Here is a 19,796-nt window from a genome sequence, read left to right on the forward strand (position 1 = left end):
GATGCTCTTCTGCTCTTGATCAGTTGAGTACTGGTGCCTCTTTTTTTCCCTCCTTTGTGTTGTTCTGAGAATAAAGGCGAGCACAGCGTCGTACAAAATCTTTAGTTATTCGGCACTTTCCCACATTGACTAAATTATTAGAACCGTAACGGAGATATGCTTCAGAAAAAAGTTTGTTTATTTGAGACTATAACCCAACCCAAAGGCTGATACTGTACACACATAACAAGCCAGATAAATCAATGTTTTAACCAGCATAACCAATTTCTGCTGAGCAAATTATTTTTCTAATGATCGTTTTAAATGATATACATGTAGGTAACCCAGAATGTCACTGGACCACAGAAACAAAGTGTATTTAGTTATTCCATTAAAATCCTCAATAATTTAGAATAAATAAATGTCATTCAGAATTCTTCTCTGCTTAAATGTTATTTTAGATTAAAAAACATAAAACAAATATGCTTTTATTTCAGAATCAGGTCAACTGGAAAGTGATCCCAAAGTTTTAAGCAGCTGTTATATACCACAACTACACACAGTCTAAGCATAGTGTACTTTAATTCAGGATAACCACAGATGCAATCCATGCGATGTCAGACCAAATTAAACTGCAAGCATCGCTGCAGCTTCATTAGATATTGTTTTTCATGCAATTCTATTGTTTTTGTTTTTGCTAAATATTGTAAAAGAGCCTATAATTATGGAGACACGAGCAGTTGCATCAGTTCCAAGGAGGAGTTGGTTGCCAAGCAACTGGTGAGTAGAGCCATGGTGACAATGAACCGTGGTACCACACAGTTTGTGTAAGAAAAAAAAAAAAAAGTATTAAATTTAAGATGACAGAAGTCTCACTGTGTTCATCTTTATCCTAATTTCTTTTGCCAGAAACTGTTCTCAAACCAAACAACTCCACAACCATCCCTCAATCAGCTCACAGACGGAAAGATCACCACACTTTATTTTTTCGTGGCTGCGAGTGCCATTTTGCTTGTGTAAATTCTGACACCTTTGTTCTGATCAACATATGATGTTTCTGAATAATTAGTCTAATTATGGACGTCTCTGCTGCTCATTTTAGAGAGCCCATGGAAACAAGTGTTTTTAAACTAGCGCAGTCTCTGTATGCTTTAATCATGCAGCTGCCATTCTTTGAGACGTGACTCCACATTGCTACAAGCCCAACTTATCCATCTCCCAGCACGATGCGTGAGAGCTTACTAAGGATATTTTTGTTTTATATTGCCTGTCTCACCTTTGCATCTGCAAAAAAGCTGGTGACAGTTCTGTCACGCTTCACCTTTCACTTCAAGAATACAAGAGAGGTGTTGATTGAATTGACAGGTAAATTCTGAAGTTGTAGTTTTCGAGCTGTACAAGTTCCTGATTAATTAATACGCGTGCAAAACAACACAACGTTGTGCAATAGAAAGCATACAGAGAACATGTGTTAATATCTAACATTTAAAACTAAAGAAAACATTTATTTTTCTCCATTTTACTTCATCTTAAGTTACTATTAAACACAAGAGAACACATGGACCTCATTACAGACCTTATTTTGGTTCTTCAGGTGCTGATTTTACTCTGACTGGACTTAGTTTGGCTACAAATGCACAAAAAATAAATGAAATAATTCACATTTAAAAAAGGTCAAATGTTGAAAATAGTGAATGGCAGTAATATTAAATAAAAAACGCACACAGTTACCTTTTCATAACACGAGCTCCATAAAAGGAATTGTTCATTTTCAAGCTTCTGGCAATAATGTTGCTCAGTTCTACTTGACACGACAGAGAAAATGTTCCCCATTTTGTGCACTGTTAGCCTTTGAGCGATGTGTTTCCACCCACAACTCATTCAAACTGACTCCTTCAGTCTGGTGCACAACAGCAGGGCCTTGTTTATTTTTCTCAAACACCTACACAAACTGAAAACTCTAATGTCGTAGATAAAACAAAACTACAATTACTGTTGAAGGTAATTAGCAAAGTGCAGAGAAGAACAGCAAATCAAATCTCTCAAGGAACTTGGGTAAACATCGGCATGACGGGTTTCCAGCTGCGAGTTCAAGCGCTAAAGCAATCCACCAGCTTTTTGGAATTCCACAGTCCTGCGTGGTTTTCCAGGAACTGCTGTCTCACCAGCTCTTTGACCGTCTGGTAGACACTGGCTTCGACCTATAAAAGAATAAAACCATTTACATCATCAGACATCACATAAGTGAACTAAAAAGCCAACCTTCTATTACTCATCAAATGGAAAGCTTTGCACAGTTCACAGTGAGGATTCACAAACCTTGACACTGTGGTACGTGGGAAGCTCCAGCAGATAGGTGTGCCCACCCAGCTGTGCAACTTTGAGGAAATAACTGTAGAGGGCTCTCTTGCAAAGTCTGCTTGAGTAGCCAGGCACGCTCACAGAAGGAGAGCTGGAGAAACATTAAAATCCACCATTAACATTTTTCCAACAGTTAAGGTTTCCCACACATTACTTAAATTTGCTTTATGGTGCATTTGTCCTCTTTAAGTTTTCATTATACAACAAAAGATATACTATTTTTAATGCAAGCAATTTTTAGGTGCATTTGATACCCCCCCACACCCACACACACATTTCTTCTTAAAACTGCCGTTGAAGATTTTATTAGAAAAGAACAAAAAGACAGGAAGGTGAAGAGAAAAAGGGGAAATGATTGAAAAGGACCTGGGGCAGAAACGAATGCAGGCCACTATGGTAAGCTCTCTTCCTCTGGTACATGTAATGCACGCTCTACCAGGTGAGCTACAAATTATTTAAAGCTTTAAAAAACACTTTTCAGCTGTGGAGATTATGTGACCAGCAGCTAAGAAGGAAATGAAAATTGCCATTCCTCTTCCTGTTTTTGCTGCGCAATCAAACCTTCATTTTCCTAGAAATTATTTGCAGCCACTGGATTTTAATGCTGATGGTGTCATTCTGCCACAATGCAATCAATAAAAAACATATTTTGCAGCACAAAAGTTGTCCTTTGTTAATTGAAATGCATTTTCCACCTGACAAGATTCAACTTTTCAATTCTGTATCATTTAATGTCCACATTCTTCCTTCGTTTGCAGTCCAACTTCATGTACAGGCACTGCTCATATTGACATGATACAACAATGTATCCAAAAGCTGTTACGGTTATCAGTTTGAATTGGGAGCCCGATTAAATACTCACACCTTCTTATTTAACCATATTAGACAATGTACAGTGATTGCAGCCAATTAGCCAGCAGCAGTGAGGCATTTAGGGTATGATACCCTCCAAAAACTATAAATGGAAAAACATGTCCTCTCATTGCAGCACTGCAGCACTGTTTTTGACCTTTATGGCAGATGCAATGCTACTCTGGTGGGGACACACTCTGCTTCAGAGCTTATTTGTGCTAAACATGTCTGGCGAGACAATTTTATCACACTGCCGAGGTAAAGTGTGGCTGTGGTCTGGCTGAGAGAAAGAGAGGAAGGGTTTGCTGCAGGCAGCACTTACCACTACCACTAACACATTTCTTAGGGGATACTCTGGAGTGAGACACAGGGGAGGAACCCAGCAGCCTAAACAGACAAAATGTTGAGGAGGAATTGAGTGTGACTGCACTCACAGAAGCTGACATTAGCAGAGCCTGTTCAGAGAGACTCATTTTCAAATAATTTAAGGTCTCTTCCATCCTGACAAAGTCTATAACCCCTGATATTCTTCAAAACCTAGCTTTGTTTCTCTATTACTCAGAGACATTACATGTCCAGTGCATACTTAGAAGGGAAAGACTATTGAATCCTTCCAAGATAACTATTTCCTAAAAACCTCACCAAGTGCCTCGGTACTGAAAATCATAGTTAATAGAAAGTAAGACTTCTAAATCGCCAATTTAAAAAAAATGTCATGTGATTCAAGAAAACTTTCCTTTCACACTAATATTTGGAAGTTTTATGAGTAGGTGCACTGAGCTCAGTTACAGGAGGTCCACAAGCCAGTGTACTCCAAGTGGCAGCCCCAAGTCCAGATAAATGGGAAGGGTTGAGCAATGTTCCCTCTAATTTTTCATGTGTCTGAGCGAACACACAAACGCCCTGAGCGGTCCCTTGGACCACTGTGAGCAACAGCAGACGTGTGCACTGTGGTCACGCCAGCATCCAAGTTACATGGTTTATTAAAATAATCAAATTACAGCATTTACATTCATGTTAGACTACTTTTAATTAACTGCTTTAGCCCACTTACAATGAAAATTTAAAAAAAAAAATGTTGTTCATGGCCTGTGTATGTTAACACTATTGGAAGTAAAAATAACTTGGACCCCAATTTTGAAAACACAACTTTCTCTCTTTTTTAATATGAAAGCTCTGATTTGTATGAGTCTGTGGTCTGGGAGAGAGTCCTGTAACTCTCTGTCTGCAAAATACAGTATATAATGACCAATATGGGGCAATTAATTATATAGTTACTTCTAGAGCAGGGCGATATGACCAAAAATATTTATCACGATATAGATTTGAAAATTTGCGATAACGATATAACTGACGATATAATTGACACTAGACAAAATACTTTTTAACTAATAAAGTTGTGGATTGTAAAGAAAAATCTATGTATTTTCCACTTAAACAAGCAGCTGTTTTTTTTTTTAATCTGCATTAAAGTTGTATAAAAACTTAACAGTGCGAATGTAAATTCCTCGCTGACAGTTTAACCAAAACGCATTTCCAGTGGAAATTGGCCGACATATCCTCAGTATAACCATGTATAATATCCACAAAACTTAAAAAGAGGTTATACACACACAATACAGTATAATTATGTTGAAGCACAGTATGTATCACTCCACGAGACGTGATTATAAGGGGCACTGTCGATTTTCAGAAAAATCAAAGGATTGATTTTAAGTGTGCTGTATTTTCCAAAAAACACGGTAATAACGACGGCCCGCTAGCAATGCTCTACCAAAAATAGTGCTTTGTTGTGTATCTGACGGACGAAAGCTAAACCAGTTCCACACCACTGAAGTTGCAGCATTTTTACAAACCAATTCTGGTTCATCTGTTTCATTCAATGATCCGCTTTCACCCTTCTCATTCTCCGTCGCCTTTTTCGCCATGTGCGTATGAAAACAAAGCCACTGCGCATGCGTGTTTTACCCATATTCTATCACGATATTTCATTTTCTTGTCGTTGCCCAACATTATACCGGTATTACCGTGAACGATATGATATGGCCCAGCCCTAGTTACTTCTTCAAAAAAGTAACTGAGTTATGCAAACAACAACGTTTTTGCAGCTGTTTACCTAAAAATGCAGCCAAGGCGTTTTTTAAAAATAAAAATTTCAAACTATTTACAGAACAATCAGCTGTTCTGCATCAAATTTGATGCCACACACATTATTTGTGCCACTCCATAAAATAATTTCTGTCCACTATGAGATAAAGGAGAACAACAGCCTGATACCTGCAGGCCTGACAACAGGAGATGTATCACTGCTGTAACACCTGTAACATTCGGTAGTCGCCTCATTGTTCTGACACACACAACAAAACTACACTACACACTAACTACACAAAATTTGCGCTAAACGTCGCAAATCTCTCACATCTCAAAACACCGCTGTCACTCCTAAAACTTACCCCTTCCTAAACAACTAAATGCCATGTTGCCATATCATTTTTTGATTGGTCGACATGGTACATTTTTCCACCAAGAGGAAAAGGTGGGGTTTTTGGTTTTGCTCACAGGTGGAGAGCAACGCCGTTTTTACCGTTTCTTCCCGCAGTAAATATAAACAACGATAGTATTCAGGAAGAAAACCAAACATTGCAGATATTTTTTATCATAACTCTGGTTTTACGTGGCCTATCAACACTATTAAAAAACTGATATAAAGTCCACAGTTTTTCCATCAATTGTTCCGTCTGTCCTGCTCACATCTCCAATGGTTGTACACATTGTCATTAACGTGGCTTCACTCTACATCAGCCACGCCGCTTTGCTAGCTAAAACACCGGTGTCGGCACATAAGGACGCTGTCATAGCCTGTCAACCACGTTGATTAGCTGCGTATATACGAATGTGAATCGCATTATTGGCTGGACTATGGGATAAGGTGGCATCGTTCTAATCCCATACGGGAGCAGCCAGTCACTCACTGACTAACACTGCAAAACAGAATTGTTTAAGTTTTAATTTCAATTCAGGTTAGGTTTTTTTCTGTGCGCAACGCAGATTTTCTGTGCACAGAGACCGTGCCAGCAGTGCGCAATTGCGCATGTGCACAGAGCATCCAGCGTAAAATCTTTGTCAACTCAAACATTCCGCTCATCAAGAGATTTCTGTAGTTGATTCGCCAGAGATGAGGTTGAAAACACTGTCTATGATACTGTTAGCCAAGGTGACCATGGAAATTGTGCTAATGTTGACAGAAAACAAGAGAGAACCAAGGAAGATATATTGTGTGTGCAGGAGAACAGGTGGAAGTGAAGCAAGGCCAGATATTGTTCTACCGTGGTGTACAGTGCTTAACCAATTTATTAGACCACCACCCAATATAAGGTTTACACCACACCTGCCCTAAACTAACAGTACTGGTAAAAATAAAAATGTTTCTGCAGTGTTTAATCCACAAGGATAAGCTCTTTAATCAAAATGATAAAACTTATGCAAAAAATAGTATTATTGTTATCCATGAACTTTCAAATGTACTGTTTGATTAAATAGGATTCATGTTTTCTTGTTTTTATGACAGGTGGTTGAGTAAATCTGTAAGCACTGAAGATGGAAAGAGAAGTGGAGTCTGAGTACTATTAAAAGAAAGCATGTGGAGAGTGTTGTGGAGGTGAAGAGTGTCAGACAGGATCAGACAGGAGTTTGAATCTGGAAATCAAAGCAGGCATGTTGACTATTAGGTGTGTCTGCAGCACAGGCTGGATGTCAGAAGAGAAAGGAATTCTGGAGTAATTTGTATGAAGTGGTAGAGAGAGGGTGATGATTGGAGCAGATTTCAATGGACATGAAGGAGAAGGGAACAGAGGTGTTGAGGTGGTGTTGGGTAGATATGATGTTAAGGAGAGAAATGCAGAAGGTCAGATGGTGGTGGGTTTTGTAAAAAGGATGAAAAGGGCTTCAAGAAAGGGAGGAATCTGGGGTAATGCATAAGACTGGATGAAGGTACACACAGGACTGAATCTTACACATGAGGTTCAATCTGAAAGAGACTGCAGGGAGTTGTCAGGGGAGAATGTAGCTAGGATAGAATGAAATGGAAGCCAGTAGGATGACTCTGGAAAACAAGAGGAAAAAGCAAATGCAGAGGTGAAAGTTAAAGGAGGAAGAATGTTAGTCAGAGTCCAGGGAAGAGTTGAGACAGGCTCTGGGTGATAGGGAAGAATTGCCAGATGACAAACGTACAGATGAAGTGGTGAAGGACACTTCCGAGGATTGAGATAGAAATGTACTAATGAATGAAGAGTGTTTAAAAGGTGGATGGAATACATTGAGGATGATGAATGAAGAAAATGAGAGAAAGCAGGGATAGACAGAGAGCTGTTGGAGCTAGATCAAGGATAGAGGTGAGCAGCAGTTATGGTTTCATACCAGTTTCTGATTTTCAAATGTTGATGAAGAGTGGTCCAGGACATGTGAGGTGTGCAGTAGAAGTGGCAGGTGGGTTCAAAGTGGGGGTGGGATTACATCATCAGGAGTCTCTGTGGACTATGATGTTCATAGACAACATTGAGATCTCTAGTGAGAGTAGGGAGGGAGTAGAAGAGAGCCTGGAGAGGTGGAAGTATGCCCTGAAGAGAAAATGAATGAAAGCCACTAGAGGCAAGACAGAATACGCTTGTGAGTGAGCAGGAGACAGGAGAAGATGAGCTTAAATATCTGGGGTCAACCATCCAAAGCACTAGACTAAGAGCACAACAGAAGAGTGTGCAGGCAGGGTGAGAGTGTGGCGATGAGTGTAGGGGTGATTTGTGACTGAAGGATAGCAGAGTCAAAGAGAAAGTTTACAAGATGGTAATGAGAACTGAAAGGATGGTTTGGAGACAGTGATGCTGAAAAAAAAAAGAGCAGAAAACCAAGGTGGAGGTGGAAAATTTGAGGATTTTAAGATTTTTCATTGTGACCAGAATGGAAATGATTAGAATTGAGTTCATCAGAGGAACAGCTCAGGTCGAGTGGTTTGGAGACAAAGCTAGAGAGAGTTGGTGTGACAGAGGAGGATGTTGGGAATAGGATGAGATGGATGCATATGATCTGCTGTGGCAAGCTCTAAAGAGAGCAGCCCTCTGCATACCTCGTGTCCTGAATTCCTGCCTTTAAATTCTCTTCAGAAGTCTATTTTTCTTTGCTTTTTTTTCCTTTCTAAATAGTTGACACTTAAAACCATGGTGTTTGCCTAAAAATAACAGTTCGAGCAAGAGGACAACAGCTGAAATAGGCAGCAACACTGCAGTGGGAAAAAAAAAAAAAAAAAAAAAAGGATCTTAAATCTATTTTTGGCTGTAATCTCTGCTCAAGGACAAAACAGCCTCCAGAGAAAGCCATGTCTGTGTCACACTAACTACTGGACATCAGCAGTTGTCGGCAGCAGCAAAGCCCAGTGATGGCAGGAGCCCCAGGCAACACAGAGGCCATGAAAGTAGACAACTCTGACAACAGCTCTACCATTTCTCTACAAATGACAGCACAAGGAAAATTTTCATACTTGTCCCAAATCTATGGTGTAGAAACACCACATTTTCTAAAAACTTCATCTAATTTATGACAAAGACTGATTTCTTGAAAAAGAAAAAAAGGGTCTTACCCCTCCACAATCAAGCCCTTGCTGCTGTCCAAAACTTCAATATCCTGGTCCCCGAGGCACCAGTTGATGCTGAGGTTTTCATGATGCAGCGAGGGCACAACAGGCCCCACGTAGTCCCCGCAGACAAAGACGATGTCATGTTTCTTGTAGGACTGCGGCAGAAAGATCTGCCATCCATCACCCAGTCGCTTGCTGGTGATATCAGACACTTCCTGGTTCATGAGCTTCTGGCCTCCTAAGTAAGATTTTAGAAACATTTGCAACAGAAATAAATTAATTTATGCAAAATTTAGTTTGTTATGATGCCACCTTTAGCCAATTACATCTGCAACGTTGAACTGGAATTAAAGCTTGTCAGTATTTCCAATATTTTGAAATGCGTTGGCTCACTATCTTGCTGATACATGGATATGATGACTGATTCTGCTGTACATAGATAGATACTGTGCAAAACTGTTGACCCACCCCTCATTTCTTTATATTTTGCTCATACAGAATAATGCTAATAAAGAATAAACTGAAGCAGACTTGCTTTACTTTTTTTGTAATGGTTTTAAGCAATAGTTCTCCAGATTTTCTGAAGGTCTTTCAAAGTTTTACTTTGGCCATTGGCTGCTTTTTCACTCATTTTTAGTTCAGCTCTTGTACCTGACCATTTTCAGCTCTTTGGAAACCAACCTTTAAAAATGGGAATAAATTATGTGTTCATAGTAGAAAAAACACCAATTTTCATGAAACTTGTGCATGAACAACGGAAGAAACCACTACATTCTAGTGCTGATCCAAATATTTGTAGAAAAACATCCAGGTATTCATGATGGGTCTAGCTGCACTTCCCTTCTAATAAAGAATAAATGCTTTAAGCGTCTTACCTAGTACCATGCTTGTGATGTAAAGCGGCTGAATAAAGTGGCTCAGTAATGCACCCTGAATCCCAGTAACAGTCCAGCGGCAAAGTTTGTCACTGCCAGACATGCAGCAGACTTTGGCGCCCCAGAGACTCGGGTCAAGGTAGGCCACAGGGACCAGTAGGCCTTTGAAATGATACTGGAGAACCATAGAGGTCCAGGTGTCGTTTGCAGAAACCCTAAAACAGGACATTATGTTACATTTTAGTTTACTAGAACTTAATCTTCATGAGTAATGGACAAAATTTAATGTCCATTATAAACAGAGTTAAAATTAACCCATAGAAAGGTTAATATTATTCTGTGTTTTACAACATGTACAAAATGTCACATTTCTTGGAAGATAAATCCACAGATTTGAATTGAGACCTTTTACAAGTACACAGGAAAATATGACTTAAAAACATGTATAAAGAAAGAATCAAAAGAATGGGATAATTAGCGGATTGCTGTACTTAAAGTAGAAGTTCGTAGGAGCTCCTTCGGGACACTGATTGGTGTAGAGATGCAGACTGATCTTGGGTTTGAGCTGAAGCTGGTGGCTGGCTGCACTACTCTCAAAAATACAGCTCTCCTTGGCCTTTGGATCAGCATCAAAGAACAGCAAAAGCTGTTTATACAGAAACCTGAACACAAGCCAGAAAAATAAATATTATTCCCACTTTAAGCTGCAGCAGCACTTTCAGTGAATCAGAAGCATTATAACTGGTAGAGAGCAAGTGAGATGTTGCAGCCTGCTTTTTACATCTTCATTCTGAATATTAAGAATAGATATTTGAAGTTCAGGTGTTCTAAATCAGAACCAGCACTTTAACACCTGCATTCTTGAGATTTGGATGAAGTATTTAGGAACTAATTTTAGAAGTTAGTACCTTAAAAGAGCCCGTCTGGCAATGATGATGGCATGGCTGTCATGAACCATCACCCCATTGTAGCAAAGCCATTCGCTACAACTTGAGCGGCCAGATCCCACTGCCACTACCTTGTATTGCTCACATGGACGACCTGCTGTATCCAGAACTTCTGTGGGGAAAAGATAGTTTTTCTTCTCAAAGCTTCATTAGCGATAGCTTTAATTAACAATGACTGCGAGAGATGGAAGTAAAGATGACACAGAATGATGCTTATAAAATACTATTTAGTTATTTTATTCTGGACCTTGAAGCAGCAAATCCACTGAAACAAGTAATTTTGGTTCCACTTAAGACCTCAGTCACTAGGGAAGAATCTGTAATCCCCGACTTGTTGGCAAGTGGTTACCTGCTTTTACTTGTTGAAATTGTTCCTAAAACCAGAGCTGTGACTGAAAAATTGTTAGCAGATTGCTGCAGTTGCCCATAATTGTGTAAATGCTGTAAGGCATTCACACTATTGAGTTCCCGTTTCTCTTTATTCTTTTTTATTCCTCTAGTTTGAATGGAAAATGCCATCTTTTCTTCAAACACTTAAGACCAACTACTAATGGTACAATAATGAGACGATCATAATAAACCAGATATGGAGAGCCTTTGCCTTTAAAGTGAAAACTGTTCTTTACCACTGGAACTAGCACGATTCCAAAAGTTGCAGCTTTTACTTTGAAGATGAGCATTTTTCACACTTTCTTTACTGCTCTACGAGAAATTGGTAGGGTGTCCTCAACCTGTGTCCAAGTTTGTGTGACTGACTCTTAAAGGTACTTTTATGCTCTCCGTTCACCACCTGTTGAACGGCATGACTAAAGTTATATCACATCTGTTTGTGCTGATGTGCTGTTTTGATGTTGATTCAGTCAGTCAGATAATAACAGATTACATACAGAGAGATGGTGCAACAGTTTGGAAACATTTTAGAGACATGGGGGTGTCCAAATTCATGGGCTGCATCCTCCTGAAGCCGCATTTGTAGGCCGATTACGCCACAGCGACACGCCGAAGGCTGTCCAAATTCGTAGACTCCTCCGAATGCAGCTGACAAATGTGTCCTCCTTTTCCCCGAATTTGAAGGTTGGGTCGGGTGTATCCTTTGTGGCCCTCCATATCCCAGAAATCATAGCATGGCCCAGCCAATTCCAGTTTTCAACAATGGCTGCCGCTACTAAGTTTTAATATTAATCTTATTACTCTTTCTCGATCACAAAATAAACTTAACATATTTTCAGGCGAGAATGTAGCTGTGTAAACTTCAAATATCTGCTAGGTTTATCAAGATATCATATATTTGCAAAAGTGCTCCGACGTTTTCGGAGACATCTGTTACCCACCAGATCAATAGCTAGCCAGGAGCTCGAGGGTCACTAGAGCCGCCGAGAACGGCACAACTGCCGGCACATAATTTTCAGATCACCGCGGTCCTTTGCTACTCAGGTTAAACGTGATATAGGAGTCGCTTAGATAACCTAAAAATGTTATTGTTTGGCTTTTTTCAGTGTTTTATTTGTTCGTGAGTAAATCAGTTTGGCTGAGATTAAAGTTATTAGATTAAATTACATTTTATTAATCACCCGGGTGGGTTCCTCCTTGGTTTTCACAGAGCTGAATAAACAGAAGTGTGAGATAGTCGAGAATTTACACCAGTGTCCTGTTATATTTTAGATAGCAAGGAGCAGCTGAGTTTATTAAACTCCACCGAGACGCACATCTGAAAGCTAGACTGTCCAATTTCACAGCGGTTTACTTCCGGCCTACCCAGCCTTCTGAGGACCCCGCCTACGTAAACCGCGGCCCATGAATTTGGACACAACCTTAGTGAGAAAAACAACAACATTGTTTTTAATGTCTTTGCTTCCTGTTTTAACTTTACTTCCTTTATCAGCACTGATGTAGCATTATCTCCTCAGTGGTGACACCTACTGTTCAGGAGAATACTCCAATAGCTACCTGCATCCTAACACTGACCATAAAAGTGGCACCTTAAGGCTGTGTGACTGAATCTTTAGCCATTTCTCTTTCAAACGACTGAAGGTTTGAATAGCACATGTGTGGAGATGCTGTGCGCTTAAACTGATGATACCAGGTTAAAAAAAACAACAACAACAACAACAACAAATCCTGTCAGGAACTGAGCATTTAGAGCACTGTGAAGCCTGAACCTTTAGACTCATAGGGACTGCTTGTACTGCTGACCTCATTAATAGGAGATTACTTTACATCAGTCTAAATGGCAACTCTCAAACAACTAAGAGGCCTTCTGTGCAGGAATGCCGCACAGTTGTGTAGTCGTGCATTCGGTAGTCATATCGAATTAGCTCTCAGCTTGTGCAATTTAGACACTGTGTGTCTTAAAAGGAGTTTCATCTCCTAAATGGTTCTTCTAAATTGACTCGCTCAGATTATAACTTCCGTTATTTTACTTCACATAGAAGTGCCAAAGAATTATGTTTTTATATACACATATCTTCTGCTTCCATGATTATTAAAAGAAAGAGTCTGCATATATTGCTTTAATTCCACAATATTATCTTTTAATGAGTGACCCATCATATTTAATGGAAATTTCCAGTTGGCTCACATGTGATATCATACACACTTTATGATAATTGAGTGCGACCTTTTTTTCATGCTTTGAAATCTTCATGATGTGGACTGCTAATGTCTGGACATTTAACATACTACTGCAATAATGACCTGCCACTGGTACAGGCTCACTTTAGGCATTTATAGACAGTTAAGAGTAAAACTAGTCTCCTTCTTTAGCACTGTTAAGATACAGATTTAAAAAAAAAAAAAAAAAAAAAAAAAAGGTTAAAAATAAACGGGATACATCTACTAAATATCCAGGAGCCACTTATAACCTACTATGAAAACAATAAAATCCTGCAGTGAAGTGCACAAATCTAATGGAAAACTGCACGTGTACAAGAAGCTTACCTCTTATCAAGACAAATGCTGCCATGTGGTTCTTGCAGGCATAGAAATCTGGACACATTTTCAGGAGGCTGTCAAACTTCTCACTGCTTATAGCTGCCATGTGATTCTTGTGCCATTCAGTGCGCCAAACTGGAAGAAAGATAAACAGCAGAATCCAGCTATATAATCAGGGACAGAGCGTATTTTGGACATCACTCATCTGAGTGTCCTTAAAACTGTGGAAGCAGAAGGACTTTGCCTTGAAAATGTTTATGATATTGCTACACATCATAAACATTGTCAGCTGACTGGCTGAATATATGTGAGAACTTCGCTTTTTTCCCCTCATGCTGGTAGTGACAAAGGAGTTTACCACATGTGCTAAAATGAAGAGAAATGTATTTAAACTAATCTATTGTACACTTCTGAAAGAAACGTGCAACACTTCAGTCCAAAGATAAGCGTCTGATGAAGCAGTGGAGGTGAGGTATAAGCAAGCAGAACTTCTTACAAACAGAAAGAAAAATGTAGGCGTCACACTTGGCGCCTTCATCTTAAAATATGTTCAAAAAGAAATAAAAAAAAATAAAAATAAGTAGAGGGCATTTTGCATAGGTTTGAATATAGGAGTGTCTTGTGAACAAGACCACTGGTTTGAAAACCACTGATCTGAAAACCCTGAAACGGAGCTTTCAATCTCAACAGGAAAAAAAGACCTTAAAAGGGTGAACGTGTGAAAAGATTTTCTTGAAGGGAGGTTGATGACTGACTTGTGTGTGATCAGTAGTGATATTCGATGACTGTATGACCAGGACAGAGTGACTCAGGCACAGGCAACAATAATTTTTTTTAAAGTTACAGTCAGTCTTTTTTGAGGTCATTTTAATAAAATAAGAATGTTACCTTCATAAATATACACCGATTAGAGTGTAGTTACGTCTGCAAACAAATTGATGCATTGTCAAAGCCTTAGAATTAATCCATTAAAAATACACAAGAGCAGTGACCGGTTTGTGGAAGTTGCCATATTAACATACCATCTTAAATGCATGGACTTCGCCATTCCACCTAATTGCGTGTTATGTTTTATACTAGAGACCAGTCACAATTGCAATTAATTTCTACACATTCAGACTCAAGACATGAAGGATCATTCCTATGCTTTTAATCATGTGACAAGGGTCCCCTTCACCAAAAAGCAAAAACACAAAGGAAAGAGACAATGTGACCAGTGTCTGAATAAAACTAACACATACAAGTGTGCATAAACATGCTTTTTATTCCCAAATCTGTCAGCAGATTAGACATGCAACCATCCCATCTCTGGACAGCTGATAATGAGCCAGCTAACAGCTAACAACAACAGCTGGTTTTGAGTTAACATTATACCACCTAATGTACGGCAGTTTGATTACATTCTCACATCATGTGAGAGTTGTTTCGCTTATTGTCAGAGTTCAACAATGTTAGATCCACTTCAAAGAAAGTTTACCTAATGCCAGCTAACAGGAGCATAAAGAAGTTCAGGATATCCTCAACAACTTGCCTTAGTATCACTGTCATCAGAAAGAAGTGAGCTTCACTTACTCATCATCTCGTATCAGACTCCTTTAGAAAGGTTTAACAACCTCCTGCACTAACCACAGCTGCCAGAGTTTTTTGTACTACAATGGCCACTATAACTAGGATTACGCATTTGAATTGGAAGCTGTAAGAAAAAAATAATTCATGACTATAATCTGATATCTACTGACATCTAATTGTGCCTTTAACACTGGAGGGAGCAGATTCGCAGCTGTGAGAACAAACTATCAAACAGGGTGTTTCTGTGTATACTAGCTGGTAGCAACTGCAGAAGTGCCACTGAAAATGTGAGCGCTTTCAAGTTTTACTTTTATTAAATTGCTACTGTACCTTCAGTCTTTGTGGTTGTATCAGGTTGGTTTATGTCCTTGACCTGCTCTGTTAGAAGATCTTCATCTGACAGTATGCTTTCAGGAGGTGACATACCATGAAGGGAGAGCACAGCTGGTTCATCATCCGAATCTTCAGCCTGAGAAAGACAAAACCCTTCTTTAACCTCCTAGGACCTGGCGTCCACATATGTGGACATCACATTTTGGGTTACGACGACATTATACTGCTACTGTTCTATCAAAATTTTAAACTAATATCCTCATTTGTGGCTCTTATTTTTCTTAAAAACAAAAATAAGGTAAAAAAAAAAAGAAGAAAAAAAAAAAAAGAAAGAACTCTGGTAATTCTTTGTTTTTACATTCATTGAGCCCCAATGTGCCCAAACATCAAAGAGAAATTAAAAATGCCTGCTGTGGAAGAGTTCGGGTCTTAGGAGGGTAAAAAAAACAAAAAACAAAAAAACCCCAAAACAAACAGGACTCTGGTGTTCTTATCATTCTTGAGCCAACTGATCTTGAGCCGTTATCAAGGAAACACAAGGAAGGCAGTGTTATGTGTGAGATAAGCACTGAATGCACTTCTGCTGTTCACAGTTAAAGTGACAAGGTGGCTGCAGGTGGTTTAGAGCCCCTTCACTAAACTGGATAATGGTATGAACCACTGTTCTGCTTGCCAGTCAAGCAATTTAATGTTAATTATCGCAGATATTGAGATTGCATTTTGATGTCAGATTTTCAAGTATGGTTTAATGCCACAATTAATTCACATATCTTAATTAATCTGTGAAGTACACCTTCTGAATAAGAGATGATAAGTAGATGTATAAGACCTTGTCAGCATCTCATCGTCTGAGATAAGATTTCTAATGAAAAAGTCTTAATAGCATAATACATTAAATGCAACGGCAGTGAACTTTCAGAAAACCTTGGTCTTATATACGCTGATCAGACATAACATTATGACCACTGACAGTTCAACTGAATAACATCAATTATCTCTCCATCATAGCACCTATTAGTGGGTGGGATATGTGAGCGAGCAAGTGAGCATTTTGTCCTCAAAGTTGATGTGTTTGAAGCAGGAAAAACTGGCAAGCTTAAGGATTTGAGCGAGTGATGGCTTGACAACAAGGTCAGACAATCTCCAAAACTGCAGCTTTTCAGCAAGACAAGAGCTGCAGTTGGACAGTTTTAGTGGTGGGCAGGTGAGCTTCCAAACTGAACCACAGAGCAATGAAAGAAGGTGGCCTCATATCAATCATGGCCGGCTGTGTGAGGCATTCTTACGTAGGGAACACCTGGCACCAGAACGTACTATACAAGAAGATGGCAAACCATCTTAGGCTACGTCCACACGTACACTGGTATTTTTTGAAAACGCAGATTTTTCTATGCGTTTGCACCTTTCGTCCACACGTAAACGGCGTTCTCGGTCACTGAAAACAGAGATTTTTAAAAACTCCGGCCAGGGTGGATATTTTTGAAAACTCCGTTTTTGCATTTACGTGTGGACGAGAAAAACGGAGAAAACGCAGAAAATGCAGCGTCAAAGGTGTGCGCCTTTTAAAGGTGTGCGCCTTTTAAAGGTGTGCGCCTTTTTTGACGTCACACTGTGCGCCACGTTATTGTTTCGGTGAAATGAATTTCTACAATACTGTTACTGTTAATTCTACTCTCTGCAGTGTTTAAATGCTTACATATACACACAGTTACTGTCCCTCCACACATACGACTCGGTTCTGCTTCTATGCCCCATCTTTGTTTACTTTTTCCCACCGAGGCTTCTAGACTTCTGATTGGCCAACATTTCTACACGGTTAGGAATATATTGCCACCTGTTGCTTTGGCATGTTCCTAGCAGCGTTTTCCTTCATTTCTGCGTTTACGTGTGGACGGGATTATTTTTTAAAACGAAAACGGAAAATCTCCGTTTTCAAAAATACCCGTGTACGTGTGGACGTAGTCTTAGAGGTGGCTGTAGCTCAGGTGGCAGAGCAGGTCAGCCACTAATCAGAAGGTCGGTGGTTCGATCCCAGGCTGCATCCTGGCTGCATGTCAAATATCCTTGGGCAAGATACTAACCCCATGTTTGCCTACTGGTGGTGGTCAGAGGGCCTGGTGGCGCCTGTGTCCGGCAGCCTCGCCTCTGTCAGTGCGCCCCAGGGCAGCTGTGGCTACAATGTAGCTTGCCATTGCCAGTGTGTGAATGTGTGTGTGAATGGGTGAATGACTGAATGTAGTGTAAAGCGCTTTGGGGTCCTATGGACTAGAAAAGCGCTATACAAATGCAGGCCATTTACCATTTAGAGGCAGTGTAATGCTTTGGACAATGTTCTGTTGAAAAACCTTGTGTCCTGCCATCCATGTGGATGTTATTTTGACATATACCACCTCGCATTGTTGGCGACCATGTGCGCCCTTTCATGGAAACAGTATTACCTGATGGCTGCGGCCTCCTTCAGCAGGATAATGTGCTACAAAGCAAAAAAAGGTTCAGAAAGGGTTTGCTGAGCACAACAACATATTTGAGGTGTTGGCTTGGCCTCCAAATTCCACAGATCTCAACCCAGTCAGGCATCTGTGAAATGTTGTGGACAAATAAGGCTCCACCGCACAACTTACAAAACTTGACTGATCTGCTTGCTAACATCTTGGTGCTAGATACCACAGCACACCTTCAGGGGTCTAGCAGAGTCCATGTATTAACAGGTCAGGCCTCTTTTGTCAGCAAAAGTGGGCCAACACTATATTAGGTAGGTGGTCAAGGTGTTACACCTGATCTGTGTATACTCATATAGTTACCTCATTTTCCAACATTATGTCACCAGAATCATAATTATGGCTGAGTGTGGGGACGGCGCCCTTTTCGATTTGGGGTCTGTGGTCTCCTTCAGAAAGCAGAGCCTCTGGTGCTGTATCATAGTCTCCAGCTGCATGTTCGTTTGTCCTAGGAGGGCAACAAACACAGACCCACTAGGAAATGAACAGCTGATCCCTTATTCAGTCAGCACAAACAGCTAAAAATTAACAGTATTATCAGCTGCTTTTATTTTAAGATAATTCTCACCTACAATTTCCTCTTAAAAAAACAAAAAACAAAACTGCTAACAACCTGCTAAGACTGCACACAAAAAATAGAACTGCATAAGTAAATGAATGAGGCTGTAAAAGTTCAGAGCAGATTAAAATCAAGTACATGAGAAGTTTCACAACCACAAGAGCCACTGTCTTTCTCACTGTCTTGAAACAATGGGTGCACTCATTAGTAACAGAGTGTAATGTGCCCAATTTTGGACCGGACACTGGACTCATTAGCAAGCTGTTCACCTGCCTGCTGTGAAGCCTCAGTAAGACACAATAAAATCCAAATTGCTGTTGACAAAGAAACAGTTACATCCTGGTTTTATTGACCCACGCATCAAGAGTGCACTTCCCTGCAGTGAAACAGAAAATTAGTTACCTCTGTCCCAGCATGTGCGAGAGAAACGTGAAAGTGTATCTGTCGCGTTTAAAGGCAGGGTTTGTGTTCAAGGACATTTCAAGTCTCTCCACCAATTATACGGAGGTGAGTAGGAACACATACAAAAGTTAAGTCCTTGCCCAAACAGGTGGACACAGCATGTGACAAGGTGGCGGTCATATTTTTTTTCCCCCATTACCTCAGCCCAGCAGCATCAGTGTAAATGTCTGCATCGTCTGTCTTGTGGACCTGAGGACAGTGAGGGCGTGGGCTCAGCTCACGGTCTGACAAAGACCAGAAACTAGCAGCACCTCTTCTCGAATATTTAAATGCTCCTCGACTAGTCATGGTGTTCGAACAACCTGCAAATACATACATACATACATACATACATAAATAAAACGGATTGGCGAACTGTCCGGGGTGTACCCGCCTCTCGCCCTATGGTGGCGTGAAGTTGCTACTGTTGCATTTATACATATTTAACAAAAGTAGGAATGAGTGTGTTCATCCCATTGTGCCTTGACAGCTTTTAATACTCATACTCATGAAATGACATTTTTGTTTAAATATATAATCCCAATAAAGCTACACTAACTACACGATTAACAGCAAACCAAAAGTAACAACCCCTAGCTTATTGACAGCTGATGATAAATTGTGATGTCTAGAGGCGATAACATTTCCCTTTTCCTTTAGTCCACAGCGCCAACACAAAATTTAAGTGTGCATTTTCTGCAGCTTTGCGGTTTAGCTGAGAGGCTAACTAGTTAGCTGCTATCAAAAGTAAACGACGAGTTAGCTAGTATAACCAAAAGTATCGACCGAGCTGAAATTAATTGACAGTAGGAAAAATATGAACAA

General features: G+C 39.9%; 1 protein-coding gene across 1 annotated transcript; it reads right to left on the bottom strand.

Moving 5' to 3' along the window:
* Positions 1-2,069: 2,069 nt before the first annotated feature.
* On the bottom strand, positions 2,070-19,280 carry adad2 (adenosine deaminase domain containing 2). Its single transcript, XM_085363946.1, has 10 exons — positions 19,132-19,280; positions 18,275-18,419; positions 15,471-15,609; positions 13,578-13,706; positions 10,602-10,752; positions 10,185-10,355; positions 9,694-9,908; positions 8,822-9,056; positions 2,299-2,431; positions 2,070-2,180 (listed from the first exon to the last, which is right to left on the bottom strand). Exons 1-10 carry the CDS (start codon positions 19,278-19,280, stop codon positions 2,070-2,072), a joined length of 1,578 nt encoding a protein of 525 aa, XP_085220072.1.
* Between the last annotated feature and the right edge of the window lie 516 nt (positions 19,281-19,796).

The sequence above is a fragment of the Diplotaxodon limnothrissa genome, linkage group LG10, assembly GCF_057381915.1.
Source record: "Diplotaxodon limnothrissa isolate DT_005_m linkage group LG10, D_limnothrissa_male_GT1.1, whole genome shotgun sequence".
NCBI classification, from domain to species: Eukaryota; Metazoa; Chordata; class Actinopteri; order Cichliformes; family Cichlidae; genus Diplotaxodon; species Diplotaxodon limnothrissa.